This window comes from Rhynchophorus ferrugineus, unplaced genomic scaffold (assembly GCF_030347505.1).
Source record: "Rhynchophorus ferrugineus isolate W39M unplaced genomic scaffold, kcgeb_rfMv2 rfM2, whole genome shotgun sequence".
NCBI lineage: Eukaryota > Metazoa > Arthropoda > Insecta > Coleoptera > Curculionidae > Rhynchophorus > Rhynchophorus ferrugineus.
The window spans coordinates 66,280,351-66,306,741 of NW_027472581.1; the positions used below are offsets into that span (position 1 = coordinate 66,280,351).

Genomic DNA, 26,391 nt, shown 5'->3' on the forward strand with positions numbered 1-26,391 from the left:
TAGGAATGATACTGAAGATACAAACATTCAAGTTATATTCAAACCACACAGGAAGATGTCTCAGGCACTCCCTAATCCCAAAGCGAAAATCCACTAAATTTAAGTTAAGTGTATATAAGAGAAGCTGCGACGGTGATAAGTTGAGGTATGGGTGTGAATATTTAGGATATCCCACCACATTCAATTTAATAAAGTCGACATTTTAACCAAACCACAAGAGTATTTTGTGAGGAAACATCAAGATGATTGTGATATTTATAAGCGTTAAAAAGGTCTCAATAAAGATCAGATCTATAAAATCACCCTTATTAACTTACTCTATCTTTATTATCACGCCTTTTTTAATTATACAACGGATCATGAAAAAACAACTTCAGGGGTCCTAATCGGTTGGTCACTCAGCCATCACAGGTACATAACCTGATTAAAAGTGCCTCAGCATCAGAGGTCCCGCCTCGAAAATGCAATCTCTAACGAATGTGAAACGTCGACTAGCTTAGTTACTAAATACGCCCGCAGTCTGGAAGCCAGTAGTTCAATATATTATATATTTATCTACTGTTGATTTTTTGTTTACTAAATTGTCGAACAATGAAGCAGCACAATCGGTATATATCTATTAATTTAAGAATAAAAATTGTTGAAGGTCTTCTGGGGACGCGTTGAATTACTATCGATATTTTAGAAGTTATATCACACGTTACATTTCTTAACAAATACCTTAAAAATTTTTGACGATAAAGAGTTGCAGTTCCAAAATGAACGAAATCGTGCTAAAATATCACTAGTTATCTATTTAATGCGTCTGATCTAGAGATGCTAGGTGTATGTATACGATCGATATGTTGATAAATATAAATCGAATTGAATCGATATAGAAATATCTATCTGTAATAGTCTAAAACACTGATATATCGATTTTTTAAGCGTAAATAAATTCAAAGAGTCTTTTTAGTCATAGCAAGCGTTCATTACATAATTACCTAGCTGCAAAATATCAATAGATATCATTATAAAATTTAAAAAAATCGTTTTCATTGTTGCATTATAAATTTATTAAAAAAATGTAAACCCAGTATTTTGATATCGAATTTAATAATAGTCTTAAGTAGCCAATTTCTGCTTAGAGTTATGGTGCTGTCTGCATTTGAAAAAAAAACGTTTGGCATGCTCGAGGACGCAATTAGTAATTAACAAATTGCCACTTTAAACAGATTGAGATAAATAGTCTATCCAAAGTAGTAATGAACTCAAGTCTTCTCAATTTGAAACGCCAAAAAGTCGCAATGACGTCGCATTTAACTTCGACTTTTATTTATTTTAGCTTTTAGATATTACAACACTCTAAGGCAAATGAAATAATGAAACAAAAATGTTATATATTATTTATTTTAACATTATAGTTCCATGTCGACTGCTACTTTGGATACACCTTGAATCCCTTGCCTCTTTCGAGAACATTTTACTTTTAGAGAACTTACAGGACCAGCAAGATATGAAGTAACCTCTAATTGACCTAATCTAGTAACCTAATAATTAATGCAGATGCATATTTATATTCCGAAATAAGTTTTACAAGACTTGACGCTCTTGCACATGCGTCAAGTTTCTTAAAATGCAGATTGTTGTGTAAAAATATTTTCTTAATATGTCGAAACTGATGACAGCATAAGATATTCAAGTTGGAAAAAACGCTTTTCTTTTCTAAGTGTAATATTTTCATATCATTGGTAATGATTAAGCAGTGATCATTAATACGTTGTATTGATGAATCCCACAAGTCAGTGTGATAGGCACAACTTTTGAAATAATGATAGACTTCGAGGGGTCGCATAAGCCAGATATTGAGTAATATAGATATTTTTGACCCTCTATATACCGATAAATTCTCGGTTATCCGATATAATCTTACTTGAACATTGAAAGAAAAACTGTTATTTCACAAGCCTAAACAACACACGTAGCAAAAGAACTGGCGTAACTGGAATAATTTTCCTTGTCGGATTTTACACTCTTGCCTAGAATATTCAGAAATTTTAAACAATCACAAACATAAATTTATGACCATGCCCCAGCAGGATTTGAACCCGCGGCTATCGCAACAGTATGAGGACCATCCCATCGCCTTTACCACTGCGCCACCAAGCCAAATGTACAATATGCATTTTTGCCGTAAAATTCTAATTATTAAAAATCGTTGCATTTAGAACAGTATAACGGAAAGTTAAATTACATTCCTTTAAAAAAAGTACGTTACAAAATGTTAATATTTAGTTATTACCAGATAAAAGTAAACATAAAACCTTTTATTAATTTCCAACGGCCCTCTCTTTGATCGGTCGAAACAAAACCCGAAAATGAATTCATCCAAATGGAAATCTCTTCTGCGCCGGAAGAGACGAATAATTTCACACGGCATTCGGGTCGTTTCATTTCAGTTTAGGCTCTAAAAACGTAAAAACGCAAATAGAAGGTTTTAGCGTCGAGAATTTTCAATATCAAGTGACTCCGTTCCCGTTCTTTCGGGTAACATCAAAGTTGCCCTAATTGGAATGGGAAAAATGTTTTCGAAAGACCTTTCGAGTAGCTCTAAACGCCCGAAGTTAAATAAGGGTGAAGAACCAATATTAAACTGTGTCAAGCAAGTGCTTCTCCATTATTTCTGAATCTTTAACGTTGCACTGTCTATGAAGTTAGTGAGTAGTTTCGATTTTTTGTACCTTAAAACTTAATCTCATATAAATTATTTGAAATGTTACCAGATTTTCCGTCTTAGAGTTTAGCCAGTCATTAGGAAATAATAGATTTAGGGCTAGTAAAATGTGTTATAAATACATTTTATTGCTAGTTAATAGTTGGCCCAGAAAACTTTGTATAGGCTAACAATCAGTGAATGTTATATCACCTTTTTACTAAACTTAATTAAACAAATATTAATAACAGTAATGAATTCAAGAATTTTAATGATTTGAATGTTATCAAGCACAAGAACAAATACGTATACAAATACGTACGTCCACGTATAATTTACCATGAAAAAAATATGCATTTTCTAGATTAATACTACAAACACTCAAAGATTATTCTTATAATTTGCTAATCATCATGGCAAATGCAATACAAAATGGAAAGTAAATTAGTAATCCCCAGCATGAGAACTTCATGAGAGATTGTTAAAATCTGTTTAGCCATTGAATTATAAAAGGTGTAATTAATTAACTTAATTTAATGTACTTACCTGTTATATAAGAGGGCCTGGTGTGAACTATCAATTGTGAAAAATAGCGAAGTTCCAATCCCGATTCATTTAAAAATTAATTTTCTGTATAATTTGTTGGAGCAAACACAAATCCAATAAATCCAAGCGTTAATATACTTATTCCTCTCGTTCCTCCGAGTCAGTTCATAGAAGTCAGAATATGTCGAAATAATCTTGAGCGTATCCTATTACTGTTTATTTACTCCAAGTGTACCAAACGTTGAGGCATATATTAAAATACACCACACTATTGTCAATTTATTCTTTGTGCATGTTCCAGTTTTCTGCTCCGTAATTCCTGGAGTAATATTCCGTAATTCCTGGTATCCAAATGATATTAGGTTGTGGCTAAGTATAAAGGTTATGAAGTTTGTTACAACATATTACTATATTAACAGCAGACGATATCATAATGCATATATCAATTTAAAGAAGTATAAGGTACACATTATTATATCTAGTTAAATGTTATCTTTTTCTAACACTAACTTGTAGATTGCCATCGGATAAATAGACATTTCGGTTAAATATTTTGAAAAAACACGTTGCTGACAGTATGATAACAAAAGGAATAATAACAATATGTTATTCTTATATATGTTTAACACACATGTATACACTTGCAGACGCAGAACAGAACATTTATTAGAGATGCTATTATACTATATCATCATATATGATTTTCAAGCTCTATTCACATTTTTTGTATACATACAGTTAACAAAGCATCTCTATATTAATAAAGATGTATTTTAGTTATTGAAGCTTTTGAAATGTAAAAATATATACACATTTAATATCATAATACAAATTTTATTATAACAAATGAAATAATTTAAACAAAGTAACACTTAACTAATCGTAAAACACAATAAATGCAGTAAAAGGCAATTACAACTCAATTTCATATATTCTTCATATTCCAGAAGTAAGTCTATATAGTATCGCACCTGCTCAGTTTCGATATGCAAAAGCATGGAATTAAGGTTCAAATTATGAACATCCCCCTGTAGTATTTCTTTTATTTCCACATTTGCAAAAGTAATTCAACTTATTCGTCGATCGTCCAAACAAATACATATTTTACGGACACATTGTCAATCAGTAATCAGAGTAATAGAGCGAAAACTCAACAGGTGTCTTTGGAGAAAAGATTCACCAATCCAATATCCAGATGGTACTGCAATCACCATTCTAGTAATTTGACTGGTTAGTTTTGCTGGTATTATAGACATCTATAAAATAAAGATTTTGGTGTGACGACATTTGATCGGTTCTTAAACATATAGCACGTATAACCATGTATAACCATGGCTTCGCCTAACCAGCCCCTGACGTCACATTTTATTGATAAATAAAATTGAATATAAAACTAAATTTAATTTCTCCAAACAAATTCCATTAAAAAATATAATATATTCCTTACATTTTTATACATACATACATATATATAAATATAAATACATGTATATATAATAATACCCTTTTATAATTCTAATAACTCCTTAGTCCAGAAAAATGCACTTATCATTCATATTCATAACACAACATAATAATTGTAATATTTTTTCCTGAAAAACATTACATATTGTAAATACAAGAAAAAAGCTTACAATTTATAATTGTATATGTGTGTAAAATTGTAAATTACTTTGTAAAATTATTGTATCGTTATTCACATGGCAAAATTTAGGAATAAGTGAAGAAGATAGCTTAAAGACTAAAACAATAATAAAACAATCTTGACGGGGTTGTTAAGTGTGACATGACATATTGTCTTACCTCTATGAACTTTAGCTTACCTTGATCTATAGATTTAGCCATAACAGATTATAAACAAAATTTTCATTTAAATTCTTTTTTTAACATAATTATTGAGGCATGTAATTTTTTATTGACATGATCTAATAGATCGAAAATATTAACTTGATCTAATAGATCCAAAACAAAAATCTATTAAGGATATGTGAATAAATACATGTTAATTTTCAATCTTATTGCGTAAATCTACAGCAATGGAAGACTTAATGTTTAAAACAGAAATAAGAATTGCGTCTTGCTGTATGCTATAAAGCTTATAACAATATATAGAGACAAAATATAGTGGCTTTATTTTATAAAACTTAATGATAAGGTTTCTTGTTAAATTAACGTGAGCGAGGTTAAAAATAATATAAAAAGTATTTGATAATCACAAAGTGAAATAAAATACCTCATAACAATATTATTTTATTTTCAGAAGTAACTATTTTTTCATGTTAATTATACGAATTTTATATAATACTTTAACTTAACACGAATATAAATATTATTCAAGAAATTGTAAAGAAACATCATAACCTCAAATAATCACTTGTCCTAACCTTGAAAATGCTCAGATCATTCAGAGTTAACAGATGAGTGACAGAAATATCAGTTGGTGAAACATTATTTTTTAATAAAATTTTCGTGGTATACTTTATAATAAGCAAATTGGAGGTAAACCATATAGTAACAAATAATTAATAATAAAAATATTTATTGTAGTTTATTTTAAACCCTTGTATTTTAACTTTCAGTTGGCCTCCGAAAATGACAACGGAGGACAACGGCAATATCGGAGGCATTCTGAAACCCACGTCAAGTAGCAATGAAGATCTTAGCGAATATACTGACGCAGATGAAAGCATCTCAGCACCGACGGAATTTCTGGCAGAGGTATGCGAACGTAATCGTATAAAGGGATATTGGAAAATATTTATGGACCGTCGCGAACGGCATAAAAACGTTTAATATTTTTTTTCTAAGTAAACTTGCTGTGACTTTATTTATGCAGCATAATTTAATAGTAGTGAGCGCCATATGGTCGAAATTCGGCCACAATGACTAATTAAAAATGATATGTTATTAAATCTTGTTTTCATCGTAGTTTCAATATAAGATCAGACATAAATTTGGTATATAACATTAATTAAAATAATAAATGTCTCTATATTAAAACATTTTAAACCATATGGACACTATTTCAAGAACTAACACTCATTAACATTTTTTAAATTACATTTCATTAAATCTAATTTCCATTAACTTTCAATAATCAACAAAGTATTAATAAATGTAAATTATTATGCCACTGACTATTATACCAGAGTATCATATTAAGTAAGATTATTTTGAGAACAATACCAACTTCGGAACATCAAATATAAATAAACCCGATCTTGTTTACTTTTATATTATAAACATAAGTACGGAATAATCAATAATGTAATACATGTTTGTATATTAAAACAAAGAATATATGAATAAAACGCTTTTGAAATTGATATTTGACTTTAGCGTATATCTTAAAACATTTTTTAATAACGTCTTTATTGGATACGCTTAGTACAATCTTAATTATAAATTAATTTATTACTACATACTATTTGTACTCGGATTAATTCACAAGCAAGACGAGTGTGAGAAAATACATCCATATGTATTCCTCAAATATATTAAAACTATAAAGAACAAAATTAGGTAATTTGTTTTTTAACATTTAGAAATGTATTTACTATCATTAAATTAACTATTGATTTTACAAAAAGTTAAAAGAACGAAATGTCATATAGTCACATATCTTACTGCATTTATCATTAAACAACTTAATATTTAGTAATGCTTTAAAATATTTACAAATGTGCTGTTAGTAATTCATAATTTCTTCTATTTGCCCTGTTTTCCGACCATGTAGATAATTAGATTCTTTTTAAATCCGGCATATTTTTATTACTTCATTTATCTATTCATTTAGTCCATATTTTTTATCCATATTTCTCACCTAAAATATATATTACAAAAACAATAAACATACCGGGCTGATTAAAAAAAAAGTTCTTTATCTATATTTTTAAATAAAATTGTAGCGGTCTTTGCTTATTTATTTCACTTTTCGATCTCGCCATTGAAGTTAGCTCAGAAGACAAACTAAAAATATTTTATGGCTTTCATTTATTTATTGCTTTCTACTTTGTCTCATATTCTATGTGTCCCAATTAACTTATATTACTCTATGCCTTATTCATTTTTAACTCTTGATACACAAATTAACATATTTATTACCTGCAAAATTCGGTTATTTGTTAAGAAATTAATTTACTAATGAAACCTAAAAATCAAAAGTTACTACTATTAAAATTTACAGAAAAAAATTAATAAACTTTAGAATTAACTTTAGTACAATCATATACAATGTCTCTAGAATCATATCAATTAATAACAGTCCAAACAAGAACAATTTTTTTCTTTTCCTTTACCACATATAATTTAAATCAATATTGTGATTTCGAAAATATAAATATCTTGTAAGCAAATAAAACAGACGATTCTTATTATTTTCGAATTTTCTTAATATATTTTGAGATAAAATCTTATCTGTATTTAGTTTGTTTATATATTTTGTGTCGCCGATCGGACGGCTATACCAAGTTGTTTAATTTGGGCGTTTATCGTTTTAATTGAATATATTTAATTGTAACGCCTAATACACAAAAATATTAGTTTTAACCGTGCTAAATTTCATGCCCTCAACTGTCACCTTTTTTTTGAAAAAGTTTTGCTGAGCCCATTAATATATAGATTAACAGAAATAACAACAATCACTAACGTCTCACTAACGAAAAAAGCATTAAACGTTTTTAATTTCATGCATAAAGCTTTCGCGTTTTGTAGGTTTTTACATCCCATACAATAAAATCTGAATATAATATTTTACCAGTTTGTATGTAAGACGTCCAGGAAAAAATTGATGTTTACACGTTCTTAGATGATTTCAGACACTTAACTAGCTCCCAAGACCAAGTAACTAAGTTCCCTACCCTTTCTAACCATTTTGTTTTTATTTACAAAATGCGAATCAGTTTTGTTATTCCCCAAGAAATATTTCACTACAATAAAAGCGTTCTAGGTTTTTTCTTCAGTGTCGTTAATAGCAGATATATAAAATGATTCTTCAATTTGTTTTTTTAACATCTGGATACATCTTTCTGGTCAGTATTGCGTTCATCATAATTTTCACTTTCTTTCGAGCATAATTTACTCTTTATTTTCATTAAACATTGAACTGGGCAACCAAGGTAAATCGTCGTAGTTGAGGCTTAATTACGGATAACCAACTGGCAGAAACGTTTAGAATACTTCGATCCTTCAGAAACTTGTTGAAAAAAATCCAACCTATATGGCACTTTCGAACATTCAAAGACTCTAGAATTTGGATAACAATGTGTCATAAATATGTCATTGCAATATATATTATGAGCCTGCATGTATACTGATTATCTTTTCTCTGTAAAAAAGTGTTTATTGAGATAAATTAGTACTATATATTAATCAATATATTTTCCATCACTTTCTACAACATTTTCCTATGTTTCTGGCTAAATGACGATACAACATGTAGCCAAAACGTCATTACAGCTATGCCATGCAGCATGGTTCTGGTGAGGAGTGTATCTTTTACAACTCTATCAACGTATGTCCAAGCATGGTCATGTAAGATGATGACTTTGTATCTGTTACTCACTATTGTTTGTCTTTCTTGCAATAATACGTCGTTCAATGTATTGCTGATCCAGCCTTACACACGGTAAGATCATAAATATTCGGTGTCCATGTGGATGGCCCTCCTAGATTATAGCTTATTACGTTTGGAATTATCGTTGTAGATACTTTTCGTCGCTAGCCGCAAGATAGCACAGAAAACTCTCTTGGATGACAATGAAGCTGTTTCAAAGTTCTCGCAACTTTTATATTACATCATTGAAATCAAAATGATTAGTTAGCGTCTGTTTATACCCAAATACTTAATATTACTATATCAAAAATTATTATTTTATGTAAAGAAATGTAAAAATCATCATATTTAACAGTTAGGTTACGCTGTTTTACAGTTGTGTATATTGATACCTTGTATTTTCGCAACACAAACACATTTTATTATTCAATATATTCTCTTAAACTTCAGTATACTTAGTAATTTTCCCACGGTTTAACAATGAGGCCAATGGGGTAGATTTTGCAAACACATGGAGAAATATAGAGATGATCGAATTTAACAGTTAGGATTTTAATATTAATACGCCAAAATTTATTTTCATAATTTTCATATTTGAGGTTAAGAAATGAACCTTTATGTCTTTTTGTGTATCTAGTGGGATACGCCTAGATGCATTTGATGAAATACACAAAATTAAGTTTACCTTTCACTACGCCTTTTTGCAGTATCTTATGTATGAAGTAAAGGTTTCTTAAGATAAAAATTGTAATTTTCTTAATTTTTGTCTTCAGATGAATGAAATTTAAACATTAGGAATACATTATTACCGAATTAGGGATAGCTAATTGATTTTTAAAATATAGTCTATTTCTTTTTTTACATGGAATGTCCTGCATGATTCGATAGCTGAATTTAACATATACTATTGGCATACAATATTGCATTTTTACATTACAAATTTAATATTTATTTATTATATTTTACATCATATTAAACAGTACTCTTGAATTTTTTAATTTTTTATATCACCGTTAAAATAATCCCAACGTTGTTTTACATTTTATTAAATTAGAATGCAGCTTTTGGCTTAAACTCTCACCAAATATAACGATATAAATCAGGACTGTTAACACTCCGGGTGACATTTTATGTATCGGCTATTAAACCAACACATAAGTTGCGTTTAATTTAAAATACAAATTCCATTTTCGGCCAACCCATGTTTCAACAATCAGAATATATTTCCACTTGCAAATCTCATATCAAAATAAAATATTTCTATTTCAAATTCAAATTATTGATATCATTAATCAAACTTATTATAGAATAATATGAAACGTGCCCGATTTTTTAGGTTTAGTATTGTTGCGCACGGAGCTTTCTGAAATACAAAACTTCAGTAAAAAGGTTTCTCACGCTGCGTAATGAGACGCCAGGCTCCTATTAAATCTTTATCGATTAATCAACGATTCAATAATTAATCGAAACATAACATGGCGAAATCTAATAGCGATAATATAATCTAATTAAATCCACAAGTTATTGACTTATGACTAGTAACCTCAACTACTGGAAGTAATTTGATGACAACCAACTCTTTCGTAAAACAGCAGTGACACGGGAAAACGTCGCAATGTTGCCGCACCAACTCTGAGTTTTAGTACATTTTGGCTCTTTTATTTTAATATAAATAAAATAATTGAACAAATATTTTATTAAATATAATTTATTTTAACTTCATAGTACACCAAATGCATTTATTATCGAAGAACTACAATTAATTTTACAGCCGCAATAATTTATAGATTAGAGTTTTATTATATATACATTGAGCTTTTTTGCGCACTACTATCGGTAAGGTTATAGACGTGTTTTTGTATGTAATGCTGTCCCCCGAATGCCTAATCCACATAATAATCCACATAATTAACAATTGTATAATTGAATAATGTTTACACTTAGTTCTTGTTTCTTTCGATGCAATGTATACTTGTAAAGTCATTATGATATTACTATATTTCTTGATAATACTACATTTAATCACTGAATTCTCCTTAATGCATTTGACATATCTGCAAAGCAGTTAGTTTTATTTCTCTCCTCATACCAAACGTTCATATATATTCTGAACAATAACACACATGCTCATAAAGCTTTCACACTCTATAATACAATTCCCTACAACTAAAGTATATTAATTGTATACTGACCTTTAGTGGTTTCCTCTTTCATCACCCTGTCTTGGTAATCGTCAGCATTGAATCATAAACCAACATTCATAAGGTTTTATTCAATCACTGTCAATTTCAGAAACACTAATCAAGTGAATAACTAAGCTGTTTGTTTCCAATCTATCAAAAACTTGCTCAAGATTCTACTATTTGTCAATTTCTTCTTCAATGTGTCTGATCGAGCTCACACAAACCGAAGATGCTGTTTTCAACAATGCCTCTTTCCATAAATCCAGACAGTTCTGGTTTGAATATCCTCCTCGACCTGAATATTTATTGTAATAATTATTTGCAATACTCTGTATCAACTCAATTGGATTAAAAATGCAGGGAGGAAGATGTAATACTCTATGGCCATAACATTCAATAATCTGATCTACTAATGCATCTTTTCTCAGGCTTATTTCTAAAAAATTAAATTACATAAAATGCAATTAAATATTTAATTTATATTTACCAAGTAACAGCATGAAGAACTATATGTCTGCAATGAATAAATGTTATGACTAACAAAACCACCTTTTTCCATGAAATATTTATTATCATCTTGCCATAAGGAACTCATTGTACCATTCTGAAATATTTATGTCTATGTCTATAATTCTTCCTTGATTTTGTTATATATTTTTAAAGATTGTATTCTTTTAAAAGCAATCTCTGGAAGTTCCATTAAACCCCTTCGTGGGTTACTTACACCACTTAAATCCTATATTATCCAACAATGTATGAACGAATGTTCTATATCTCTCAAATCGCTGTATATCTTTTGGATTTTGTGGATACTTTCCAGGCTAACAATTTTCTCTGAAATGATTGTATTAAATTATGTTTTGATTGAAAAAAATACTTACTGTTTTATACATTTGGTATATTTGATCTCTGAAGTACCAAGCTGATCTTGATTCGTCGCCTGTTTCCCATAAATACTGTTACTTTTTGGCAAATTCAAGGTTATACCGTTTTTTATTTCTTGATATATTAGTAACAGTACTAATATACAGTGCAGCTGCAAGGCGCAAAAAATATTTTCATTTATTAAAACAAAGAGTTAAAACAACATTTGCCAGTTTATAACCCGTAATAATAATATTTTAAAGAATTTTCAGACGCTTGGCAAACGGACAACTTTTGCAGGCTCATACTGTCTGACTGTAAAACGAATTTACAACTTTACACAGACACATATTGACACTTGTGTTACTGGTATTTTGAATTGACTATATATAAACAAGATATGCTTGAAAACCATTGATTGTGTTTATGTTGAATTAGCTCATAGCGCTCACATTACCAGAGTCGTACCACTAAGTCTCTTCTATATTTTATCATTTTTAATAATTTTTTCACTTTAAAAATGCACTTATTGAGAACAATTGTAGCAATAGTTCCATTATTTTCTAAAACTGTTTCTAATCTTTCTGGCAATATGGCAATTCCGTATCAAAAGAACGATAGTAGTTTGCCATCTATCAAATCATCGAACCAGTTTCACACTTCTTCAGCATTTCAAAGCCGTGTGCCAGCCAAAAAATGCTGCATAAGGCGCTATATTTGGTAAGTATTCTAGATGCTGCAGAAAACCCCATTAGACCTACAAGAGTGTGTATGTAGCTCTTGCTATATAGAGTCGATTTTCATGCAAGACGCCTTATTTGTATGTTACTCACTGTTGCTGGTCCTTCAACGTCGGCAGGTCTCTGTAGTAACAGTTTTATTTAGTTGTAATAATTTATAGTACAATACACCTAGCTGATCCTATTATATGCCATCTTGTACGGTCATCAATATTCCCCTTCGGTATTGATGTAGAAGATTTTTCTGCACGAACCTATAACTTTTTGTGCTTGGGATTGTCATAGTAAGTCCACTTTTCATCACCAATCATAATACACCACAGTAAGTATTTGAGCCATTTTCACTCCTTGCAACTTTTCTATCAAATACATACATCTGGAAAGAATTGATTGGTTAACTGCTACGCGGTCTACAAGTTCTTTGAAAGATTGACTTAGGTTTTCTTTCAAAGTCTTGCAATTAATTATTCTAGAGCTTTTTTTTGGGCCTCCAGGCCATTCTTTACCATTGATTTCAATATCACCACTTTCAAATAACCCAAATAAAAATCGATAATTGATATTTATTGGGAAAATTTCCTCATATCTAAAAACAAAATTAATGAAAATCGGAGATGCAATTTTGACCGATCTACGATTAGCACCAGAATATTCATATACTCACTAACTCAATAATAAACAGAAAACTATTATTTTATATAAATGAATGTTAAAATCATCATATTTAACAGTTAGATTAAGTTACTGAACAATTTTTTACATTTCTACTTCACACTTTCACCAATATAACTTGCAAATCAAAATACATACATTTGTTGTGTTTCTTGTTCTCGAATCCATTTCGAGCTTCACAGAATTTTCTTGCTTTTTTTTAGAACTTTATTTATTTATTACTCAACTATTATACAAATAATTTTATTTTAAATACACCTTTTTCTTTGAAATTAAATTATTCATCTTCAACAGAGTTACAAATCGTTGCAAACTGTGAATATATCAAATCACTTGAAAACTCGAATAAAACTGAAATTGCTTTGAAAAATTAAATAAAACTCGATAACTTACACTAACACTCTTATTAGCAAATAAATTAAAACATTCCCTAAATAATAGCTCACACTCATACTATTTAACAAAATTCTGTTAAATAATTAGAATATTCTGTTAATAATAATAATTAAATGTGCTTAATTGATTCAAAATTAATTCACAGATTGTAATAATATTAACGATGTCCTTATAGTGTTGACACTTTCACGATTTTAATGTATTTTCCAATATCTCATATAACGCATGTTTCAATCAACAAAAAATTATATAATTGTATTATTGGCAATCTCTAACTCAATATCATTTAAGAAATATGAAAATGGAACAATCTCTTCCATTTTGTCTTATGTTTTCTTTGTTACAGTTTTTATCAGCGGTTATGTTAAAGGACTACGTCACAGCTTTGAAATACTGCAAATTAAGTAAGTAAAACAAAATATATATACCACTTTTTTTCGTAAATATTTGCAAGCCTTATAAATAAATATTTTAACCCATTTACCACACTCCCACATTGTTCACATATTACTTTCTGAGAAATGATGAGATGATGATAAATATTAGGTCTATCGAAATAGGGCATCACAATTATGGCAAGGCGACCGAACGGTGAACGAACGACTGCTGCGATGTGAAAAATATTTGCGGTGACTTAGCTAAAACTCACAATTATATACCTTCTGGTGTCAAAATTTTCATTCACATGAAACGAAATGCCCCAAAACCAGTTATATTTACACTATATAAAATCAAGATAAAATCATTTATGTGTTTCATATAAAAACAGTTTATCTTTTTTTAACACAAGTTTTTTTGTTACCCCATCTTTATTTAATATTTGTTATATTGGAAGTATTACTAGAACGGCATTGCTTTTGATTCAAAATATATAACTCCGATGGTTGTAATAAAAATGCCACAAAGGGCACATTTTTTAAAAAACTTCTTTGGAATCTTAGCTCCCGTTTTGCCATTTCCCGTCGTTTCCTCCTAAGGTACAATAAACATACTTTATTGGCTTGAAATAAGAAAAAATAAACCGAAAATGTTCCCAATACCCAAATATATATACCCAAACTTTGAGATTTTTTTTTTTTGAACTTTCTCATATCCGAATTCCCGAGTTGGAAATGTTTTAATGAATTAAAGTTATATTTTAATCAAAGTTATTACTATTTATTAAATGCGCCATTTGATCATGGAGGATTTTTGGTATTAAAGGCATTACTAATTTCTTGCAACACTTTGATAAATGCAATCACTGAAAAGAAATGTATTAATTAATTATAAATTATTTAAACACTGCTTCTAATTTGTACTTGGATCTATACACAAACAAGAACATTTTGAGGTGAATACATCAGTGTGTACATCCAAATTGAAATCAATTCATACATACATAACACATGGGCTGAAAAGTCCCTGGCCTAACACATAGATGGCTAGTTTTATTGCATTCACTGTTTTTTAGTACTAACCTTCAAATGAAAGCTGTTAAAATGCTATGATATTATATCAATAAGTTTGTGAGTTATTGGGCTAAGTGTAACACTACTTTTGTTATTTTCGAGACAATGTCTCAAAAATAATTTGGTGTTTAAATTTTACACTGCTCCTTGATGGGAAAAAATAACGTTCAAGCGAAGCTATGGTTTGAAAAGTGTTATAGGCAATCCGCTCCATCAGAAACAACTACAAAACTTTGGTTAGCTGACTTCAAACGTGATCGTAAAGATACCGATGATACAGAACGCGTGGACATCCAAATAAGGTGTTAACACCAGAAAACATCAAAAACATCCACAAAATCGTTTTGAATGGTCGAATAGTGATGTTGCGTGAGTTATCTAACATCGTAAAGATATCAGAAGAACGTGTTGGTTTTATATTGCCTGAGCACTTGTCTATGAGAAAGCTCTGTTCAAAGTGGGTCTCGCGTTTACCCACTGTTGACCAAAAAGTAAAATCTACACATATTCAATTCACAAATATAAGGATCATGACGCAGTGTCTTTTTATTAACGGCATGCAAATTTCATATGCCAACACAACAAAATACCTTGTCATGACCCTGGATGCCAAGCTCAGATAGAAGGAGCATATAAAAAAGAAAGGTGATGAACATCAAGTTCAGAAGAATGTATTGGTAGAAACTCCGAGCTATCAACTTACAACAAGCTCATCTTATATCCTCAGATAATGAGACCAGTCTGGAACTATTGAATTCGGCTGTGCCAGTCCAAGTGATTCCAATGTCCAAGTGATCCAGAGATTCCAAAATAAGGTGCTGATATGTACTGTGAATCCGCCTTGGTATGTACGCGTTTGAGACCTCCATCGCGACCTAGAAATTGATATGGTTACGGAAACTATCAGAAGATTTGCTGATTACCGTAATAGAAGACTCCAGAACCACGTCAACACAGAAGTGTCCTGGCGTCTAAATGTGCATAATGTCGTCTCAAATGGAAAAAAACTCCCGATCTTGCAAATGTTTGAACACAAGTGATTCAGTGAAAATGTCTTAGTTGTAGTTGTTTGTTAGTAGGTTAAGCCGGATTAAAGTTAGGTGTTAGTTTAAGTTGTTCGAACATATAAAATCTAATTTAAAATCAGTTGCCTATCTGACGTATTCGTCCCAGACGTTTTTTTTTTTTGACTAATATTTGTTTTTAGAAATAAAATCTATTTATGGCGTATTTTCAATTTAATAAAAGAATTCAAAAATAAATCGAAGTTACTAAATAAACATTTATCAGGTATAACCATTAATTTAAATCTCTTGGGATTTTCAAACAAAAATGGAGCGATAAATAATTTGTGTTTAATAACACGCGGATTTTAGCTTATTAAAACTTCGGTTAGAAAATAAACCAAGAATTACATGCTAATTGATTATTGCCTGTCGACTTCTTCTGATAACATAAAAGTAGTCACATTTTCATGATTACATATTATACCATTATTTAAGGACATATAAATGCGAAATTAATATCTATGTAACAGAAAATCAACATGAGAAGAATTAAAATAAATTACACAATAAATGTTTAATAAACTTTCTGTGATCGCATACCTAATTTATTATTACCATTCGAAAATTAAAAAAAAAACATTATCTTAACAAAAAAAATTTACCGACTTCAAAAAATAAATAAAGAACTCACTAAAAAGTAAAAACTATTCAAACTTAGATTTTTAATACACCAAAAAAAAAACGTTTTAAAATAAAATACGTACATAATAATCGTTGTAATAACTAAATAACAATAAACAAAAATCTTATTTAACCTATCTACTACACGTATTATATATTCTATTCTATACACACCTAATAATTTGTTTGTTGTGTAATTGCTTAATACCTACCTGAACCTATTTATCTATTTACAATATATTTTAACTACTAACAAAAACAAAAACCCAAACAATACGGCATACATATTCTATTTTAAAACGTTTTTTTTTTGTTAAAAATCTAAGTTTAGTTATTTGATTAAGTATTACTTAGTATGGGAAGGCCAAGTAAAGATATATATGAGGAAAAATAGGAATAAAGTAACAATAATTGAAAATAAGGAACGCTTCAGGCCCCAGTAATTTGGCAATTGTTCCAGCTAAACTAGAAAAAAAAGTTGCTGCCCCTGTTGGAAATCGAACCCGTAACCTCAGTGTGTGAGTTTTATGGTCTAACCATTACACCATATAAACAGTTGCCGTTGATATTTCTAAGACTTCCTATGATATTTGTTAGTGCTTAAGAAGCAAAGTGAATGACTTGAACTAATTTCGATTTTTCGTCGCATCAGTTCAGGAATAACATCTTACACAAATATCCGATTATTTTAGATAAAAAGATATGTGAAAACTTTCTACGTCCATTTGAGGGTTTCCTTCGATTAATAACCCCCCCATCAGATTCTGGACATGGTTCCAATGGGACCACCTCGGAAGCTCACTCTATCGAATAAAAAAAATTTGAAAATCGATCCATAACTGAGGGAAAAATCAGCGAACAAATGTACAAATATACAAATATATATCCAACAAACAGCCCAACATAGAAATTCCTCTTTTTTTTTAAATCGGTTAATAACTTGAGCTTTTGGCCACACATAAGTTTTCTGAAACTTGAAAAAATTAAATGAAGAATAGTGTAGACACTTGTCAAGTAGTAGTAGCAATCAAATAAAAAACAATACGATGAAAATAATAAGGCATCGCTTGTCCAACACTACTTTATTACACAAAACAATTTATTATAATAATTAACGTTCTATCAAATATTAATTACATCAATGATTACGTTATACTGATGCACTCTGTCATTTCAGTTACTGCACATTTAGTATAAATAAATATAAAATTATATAAAATATGTACTGCATATATCGGATAATAATTATTTTGTAATATATTTAATAGTGTTTTAATATAGTCATTTTATTATTAATTAAATTAATATATGAGGCAAAATATGATTTACATTTAATATTCAGATATTTAAGATAGTAAATTGCTACGTAATCAAAAATATCGCTACGAATTATTTTTTGTATACATTGATTTTGTATGCATCAAAATAATTTGAACATCAGACACCACTAATAAATGTTTAAATCTTTTAATCAAGAATATAAATATCTTCAAGTCAACCAACAACATGTAAAACCTCAGAATCAGTTTTTTATAAACTAAATTGATGTTCTTCAATCAAGATTTTGTAACACAAAAGCTAACTATTAAAACATATATATTTATAATATAAACATAAGTTATATAAACTATTAAGTTATTAAACTAATAAGCATACTTAAGTTATACAATTTTAAATTACTGTTATCAATTTTAATGGTGTCTTGTAAAACTAAGGCTTTATTATATTAAAATGCGTACATTACTAAAAATAGTTTAGTGTCTAGCGTTAGTTATTACTTTTTACTAATACATCCCATACCAATACATCTTACCAATAACTAATAATAATAATAATAATAATAATAATAATAATAATAATAATAAACAATTTGGATTTAAAGTTGGAAAAACAACACATTGGCTATCTTTTCATCACGTTTCTGCTTATATAAAGCATAACTACTTATATAATTACTGCAATCGAAAACAAACCCGATATAATATAATTTCGTTTGGAGTTAAAATTTATAGTCTTAATGATATTCTTTTTCAATGCTTAGAAATCGCATTTCTAAAACGTCGAAATCAATACTCACGCAAAAACACGTGGAATGAAATTTGTGTAAGTTCCAGCAGCAGGTGACTTTTAGAAATATTTTTAAGGAAAAGTAAAGCTTGAATTAAATTTACAAGTTACATCGAAACCAAAATGTATAAAAGTAATTAATGATCCTATAATTCATAAAAATATACTTTATAGGGAAATAGCAAATAATAGGGCAGATATATAACAGGTCAATTGAAAAGTCCCCGGCCTACCATAGTAAAACACATTTTTTTGCCAAAATTAGTTTCTATTTATTCCACATAATTCCCTTCAAAGCTGAAACACTGATTATAGCGACCCTCCAACTTTTCGATGCCACTTTTGTAGTACGATTTGTCCTTTGCTTCAAAATAGGTCTTAGTTTTGGCAATCACCTCTTCATTCGATGAAAATTTCTTATCGAGCATTCTTTTAAAATCTGAGAACAGTAAATTGTCGCTGGGGGCCAGATCTGGAGAATACGGTGGATGAGTAAGCAATTCGAAGCCCAATTCATGGATTTTTGCCGTCGTTTTCATTGACTTGTGACACGGTGCATTGTCTTGGTGAAGCAGCACTTTCTTTTTCTTCAAATGCGGCCGGTTTTTGGCCATTTCGTCCTTCAAACGGTCCAATAATGCTATGTAGTAGTCGCTGTTGATGGTCCTTCCTTTTTCAAGGTAGCCAATGAAAATTATACCACGCGCATCTCAAAATACAGACTGTACCTTGTCAGCCGACTGTTGCGTTTTCCCACACTTTGGAGTCGTGTGCAGTGCACTCTGATGACTGTCGATTGGACTTCGGAGTGAAATGATGGAGCCATATTTCATCTATTGTCACATATCGGCGCAAAAACTCAGGTTTATTACGCTTTATCATCTTCAAACACTGCTCCGAATCATCAACCCGTCGTTGTTTTTGGTCAAAAGTGAGCTCGCGCGGTACCCACTTTGCACAGAGATTTCTCCTACCCAAAGATTAGTGAATGATATGATATACAGGGTCAGTTGATATCTTTAGAGTGTCTGCTATTGAATTCAATTTCAATTTACGGTAATTCATAATTCATTTTGTAGATTTGTGGATGTTTAAGTCGGTAACAATCTCTTTTCGGCGTCCAGTGCGTTTACCGTCTTCGGTGCTCATTTCACCACGTCTAAACTTAGCATACCAATCCTTGATGGTTGATTTTCCTGGGGCGGTGTCCGCAAATTCAAGCGAAGTTTTTGCTTCAAATATATTTTTTCCTTTCAAAAAAGCAATATTTTATCAACACACGAAATTCTTTTTATCCATTTTTTTCACAATAACAAAATTTGCTTCACTCAAAATGCTATAATTCACAAACTAATGATCCGACAGCTGTCAAATTTATACACGCATCTTATAAGGGTCAGGGCTACTGAAAGACAAATGGATTTAATTCTAGTAGCGTTAATGTCAGGCCGGGGACTTTTCAGCTTCCATACTTATTGGGATATAAATATTTATATTATTGTTCGGTCAAAAAAGAATTATCACGGAATAAAGAAATGGTGAGTTATTAAATAATCAATGGTACAAGCAATATCGTCACTTCTGATGCCATCTATTACATTCAAATACAAAAAAAATTAATATTATTCTAATAATAGCGGAAAATCATATAGTAAATACTTCATTTAGCACGTTTCGTGGATGCGTTCAGCAGTGGCAGATTATAACACGCCGATTTCAGTAGTTCAGAGCTATGAATACTTCAAGCAGCTTCAGTTTCCCTTTGACGAAACACCTTGACATGCGATGCATCTGTTCAAATTCCAAGTGCTTTGAGTAACTAGTACTTGAGTTCTAGTTAATTTTATACGATACAATTGAATGCTATACCCGGAATAATAGCAGTCGACACTTAGATATATATTAGAACGAAAGCACACCTCGAGAATGTTTTATTATATATAAGAAACATCACAGCACTGAAACGAAAATGAACTTCAAGTGCTAGAATTATAATGCCTCAAAAACGACATAATAAATTTTCATTAATTATCAATATTATTTAACAGTACAACGAGATTTGATACTATCTATCAGTACCCCAATGTTTTTAATTTCAAAATAACATATCCAAGCAAAAATTGATTTACGCTATGCATATACGGGGGCAATTCGATAAGTACTTAGACTCACCGCCCGATAACAGCTCAATCGCAAGAGAAATTTAATATCGTATTGTACATTCTCTTAGACGGCTAGTGTCGAATCGGTTTACCTTAAATTAGACCTCAATTTCAGCGATAACCTATTCATTTGAGCAAAATTTCTTACCGGTGAGCATAATTTTAAGGTCTGTGAACAGCCAGTAGTCACTGGGAGCCAAATCAGGTGAATACGGTAGATGTAGAAGCAATTTGAAAGTCAATTCATGTAGTTTTGTCATTGTTTTGATTGACTTGTGTCCGCTGTCTTGATGACACAAAAATTTTTCTTTGCCATATGCGGTTGTTTCTTTGGAATTTCGGCCTTCGTACTCTCCAGTAATGCTATATAATATTCACTGCTGATGGTGTTTTCCTTTCGTACACCACACACATCCCTAAATACCGTGGCCATAACTTTTACAGCCGATTGTTGCGCCTTCGAGTGCTTTGGACGAGGTTTACCAGTTGCTGTCCACTCACACAAATCAATGCAAAAATTTCGGTTTATTACGTTTAAACTTTTCCAAATACTGCTCAGAATCATAATACGTATTTGTTTTTGGTCAACAGTGAGCAAACGAGCCACTCACTTTGAACAGAGCTTTCTCACAGTCAAATGCTCATGCAACATAAACCCAACCCGTTATTTTGATATCTTTGCGATGTTAGCTAACTCACGCAACTTCACTATTTTCTGGTGTTACCACCTCATTGGGACGTCCACTGCGTTCTGCATCATCGATGTCTCTACGACCACGTTTAAAATCAGCAAACCAATGCTTTATTGTCTTTTCAGACGGAACGGATTCCTTATAATACTTTTCAAGCCATTGTTTCGCTTAAACGGTATTTTCCCCATCAAGAAGTAGTGTAAAAAATTGTTTTTGATACATGGTTTTGAAAATAACAAAAATCACAAACTCACAAACTTATGAGTAGAATATCTTGAAACTTTAACAGCTTCCCTTTGAATGTTAGTACTAACTAAAAAAGCGGTGAATGTAATAAAACTAATACCATCTATGTGTTAGGCCCTGAACTTTTCCACCCGTTTGTTATACATAGGTACGAAGCAATTGGTAGTTGCTGTTTGTAACCGCAATAATTTCAAAAAACGAATTATATGTCGAGTGAAGATTTTATCCAAAAATATTATCCATAAATATATATAAATATATATTATTAACAGTTATACATTAAAAATTTGTTTATTTAAATCATTATCGGGTTTGTTGACGCAAACTGAACATTGTATGAAGCCAAACGAAGTTTGCATGAATGCCGCCTATCCGTGTGCGTATCAGCCACATCCATACGTAATCAAACAAAAAAAAAACTAAATAATGCGGATGGAAAAGGTCAGACCAATGTAGGATATTTCTGACAGGGTTTTAAATGAACCCGGCTGGAAATGCTTCAGTGAAAAATTATAGTAGCCGTCTCTTTATTAGAGTACAAGCAGATGTAAATTTATTTATAAATATTAATGACCTGTTCTTTATTTTTAATCACGCACCTCGCTAATTAAATAAAGCAAATACTATTTTACGGAAATTAAAAATATATATTTATCTTCGTTGGTGTTTTACGACATAGAAAGCGATTCGAATTATATTATTGTTGTTGGATGATATACTTTCGACTTTTTTTCTTGCCGATCGCATGACGCAATAGTATTTTTGTTAAAAACGACTGTAATTTTGCACGCTGTTTATCTTTACTTGTCACTTCCTCTTTGTTTTTCCCTTATTTCGATGATAGTCTAAAGAATAGACTAAGGAATGTTTTCGAAACCTTAAATATTTTCAAATTGCAATTGATTCAGTGATTGTCACACTATTGTCAATTTAACTTCTTTTATTATTATTATTACTTTTTAACTAGTTTTCTTTCTCAGCGTATTCAATTTTCTCAGAATCGGATATACGTAGTTTATTTATCTTCGATTCTGTTTAAAACATAGTGATAAAAGTTCCAAATTAAACCAGTATCCATTGTTTTCTCAGCTATAGAGCTTCTGTAATTGCTTCTTTCCCGCCCTGCCCTTCACCCCTTCCATGAAATATTAACCATAATACCAATTATTGTAATAGGTCATTTGTTGTTATATATAGATTTGAGGTTCATGATTTGATAAACCTGTTATTAATGTTGGTCCATCCTTTAATTTTTGTACATTGCTCAGCAAATTAATGTCATGTCTAAGCACCCATTTTTCTTATTCCAAATAAACTAACAGAACATTCATAAAACAAAAATTTTAAAAATTCTGATTTATTTGTGCACTTTTTGCAACATTAAAATAATTCGAAGCTCAATTCATAGATTTTTGCCATCGTTTTCACTGATTTGTGACTCGGTGACTGATTGTCTTGGTGAAGCAGCACACTTGTTCTGCGATTTCGTCCTTCAAACGGTCCAATAACGCTATGTAATAGTCGCCGTTGATGGTCATTCCTTTTTCAAGGTAATCAATGAAAATTATTCCATGCGCATCCCAAAATACAGCTGCGATAACCTTGGCAGCCAACTGTTGCGTTTTCCCCCGCTTTGGAGCAAGTTCATCGTATGCAGTCCACTCGGATGACTGTCGATTGGACTTCGAAGTGAAATGAAGGAGCCATGTTTCATCCATTGTCACATATCGACGCAGGAACTTGTCAGATTTGTTACGCTTGATCATCTTCAACCACTGCTCCGAATTATCAACTCGTTGTTTTTGGTAAAAGTGAGCTAGCGCGGCACCCACTTTGCGGAGAGATTTCTCATGCCCGAATATTCGTGAATGATATAATGTATATGTTCAGTAGACTGTTTGCTATTTTATTCAATTTCAATTTACGGCCATTCGAAATCATTTTATGTATTTTTTCGTCGCTAACAACCTCTTTTGGGCGCCCACTACGTTCACCGTCTTCGGTGCTCATTTCCACTACGTCTAAACTTAGCATACCAATCCTTGATGGTTGATTTTCCTGGGGCAGTGTTCGGAAACTCGGCATCAAGCCAAGTTTTTGCTTCAATTGTATTTTTCCCTTGAAAAAGCAATATTTTATCAACACGCGAAATTCTTTTTCATCCATTTTTTTTCACAGTAACAAAAGTTGCTTCAATCAAAATATTCACAAACTAATGATCCGACAGCTGTCAAATTTATAAACGCATCTTTTGAGGGTTAGGGCTAACTAACATATAGATTTAAGTGTAGTAGCGCCATCTATGTGTCAGGCCGGGGACTTTTCAATTAACCTGTTAATATATTGGGAATAACACTTGGAAATATATTTCAATTTTCTGTGTAGTCTAGCGCTGGTAAAAGCTTAAAGAACCTCAGAATGGCTAACGTTTGGGCCAATATTGGTAAATTGAATTTGGGCCGCCGCATTGTCCAACCTGGACATCTACTTGGAATATAATAGCAGAATAATTTTCCAATTTCCTTCTTCTGCAATGTATTTGACATATTTTTTTGGTTCAGCTTATTCGGTTGGTTGCTGCAACATTTCGTGGTCTAATCAGTTTAGAAATGTTCGTTATAAAGCAACTCCCTCATGTCCTGTTTCGATGTACAAAAAGCCTCGATTTTTTCTAAAAGAAAAAATAAAAAATCGTGAACACATACATATTCTATCAATAAAAGTACTAATGCATATGATATACGAAACGTGGTAAAGTAATCTGACACTTAAACAGTCGATCAATGTGCCTCCTTGCTCTTTGGCTGGAGTTCCACAAAATAGTGTCCTGGGACCAGTCACGTATCTGCTCTATACTGCTGATATCCCAACAACTAAAGAAAGAGTACTTAGAACATTGCCGACGGCACAGTTATCATAGCAAACGATGTATCTATGTCTAAGAAAAAGTATAAGTAGCGGTCAACAACATCTACAAATAGACTAGAGACTTGCAAATGCAGCTTAATTAAGAGTCCGTCCAATCCAAATCCGTCCATGTCAATTTTGCATTGCGGCCAAATGACAAAAACCTAATTATATAACTTGGCGAATGCCCGATACCTCAAGTAGAATTAGCTGAATACCTCGGCAAACATCACGATGGCAGGTTAAAAATTCGGAACATTATGTTAGGCAAAAAGCAGAGCAGATTAGACTCTAAGTCAAGCAAGAGTACTAGTTAGTCGGAAAATGCTCATGAATCATAAAGCCAATTTGGACCTATGGGGTGCAAATATGGGGTTGCACTAAAACATCAAACCAACTATTACCAACGCACTCAAAACAAAGTTCTACGATTAATTACCAATACTTATCACTACCTAACCAACGAAGAGCTTCATGATAACCTCGAAATCAAATGGATACACAAAGTGATCCAAGATTGCGCCTTAAAATATGAAACAAGTCTGCTAAATCACAGCAACGTGGAAGTAATATAGCTAATATTGAAAATTAATTAATTATATAAAAAAATGTAAAAATATTGAGCTCCATGTGTATTTTCAAAAACCATACACATAATTACATTGACTACTATGTTGAGAAGTAATCAAAAGTAAAAGTTAAATAATTCTGATAAATAAATTCGCGAGCTCTTTGAACTACATTCTATACCTCAATAGATTTTACAATATTTGCTAGATTGTTACATTTTTTCAGTGTAAAAACAATTATTGCTTTCTTCTGTGCTGACGCTACTCTCTCCAATCGTCAAATTTGTATAAGCAGGACGTGAAGCCATTGAAACAATGTTTCTCCACTGCCCTTGATCATCCATATCTATATATTATATCGTTTATTCTTAGCTCGGCATCAAGAAATGAGGTTTCTATAATCCCAATTGCTAGTGGAGTTGCTAAACCTTGAGAACGCTCATTGTGTCGATTTACAAAGGTTTCATCTACATTTTATATGTTGCCGTTGGTAGACTTAGCTAAATATTCTAATCTCGTGAGTAGTTTTCCTCCTAGTTTTCTATAGTTTTTGATAGAAGCAATGTGATTAAAATATTCTACCTCAAAAGTGGTGACTATTTGAATATACCTATGCACTAACGATACTGCCGATCTGATAGTATTTTATTATCATTTAAGACTTATTACCGTTACATGTATCAGAATTAGCCACATGTATATATACATGCCGTGTATAGAGAGTCATCAAAATTAAGAGTAATATAAAAATATAATAAAATACAATTTAAAAATTAAAACTGCGATATAAATCTGAGGATAAGTTAGCGAAGAGTAATTTCGTAATAACCCATTATATTCGAAATATTTCTATTTTTCTTCAGTGTATATATATTATATTATATTATTATATTATTAAGACATAAAATGTAGATCAGCAAAAGTAAACTAATGAATATCGACCATCCTAAAATATAGTTTGT

General features: G+C 31.0%; 1 protein-coding gene across 2 annotated transcripts in view; it reads left to right on the top strand.

Annotated features, from left to right (window-relative positions):
- The window catches only part of LOC143191255 (uncharacterized), a 182,893-nt gene that overhangs the window by 121,547 nt on the left and 34,955 nt on the right, over positions 1-26,391 (top strand). Inside the window, exons 1-3 of one of the 2 annotated variants that reach the window (XM_076396150.1) lie at positions 5,653-5,737; positions 5,818-5,956; positions 13,994-14,051. In XM_076396150.1, coding sequence (XP_076252265.1) covers positions 5,831-5,956; positions 13,994-14,051 — 184 coding nt within the window. In that variant the 5' untranslated portion in view covers positions 5,653-5,737; positions 5,818-5,830. Of the gene's footprint in view, positions 1-5,652; positions 5,738-5,817; positions 5,957-13,993; positions 14,052-26,391 lie in introns of those variants that run through there. The other variant, XM_076396151.1, reaches the window with a different exon arrangement.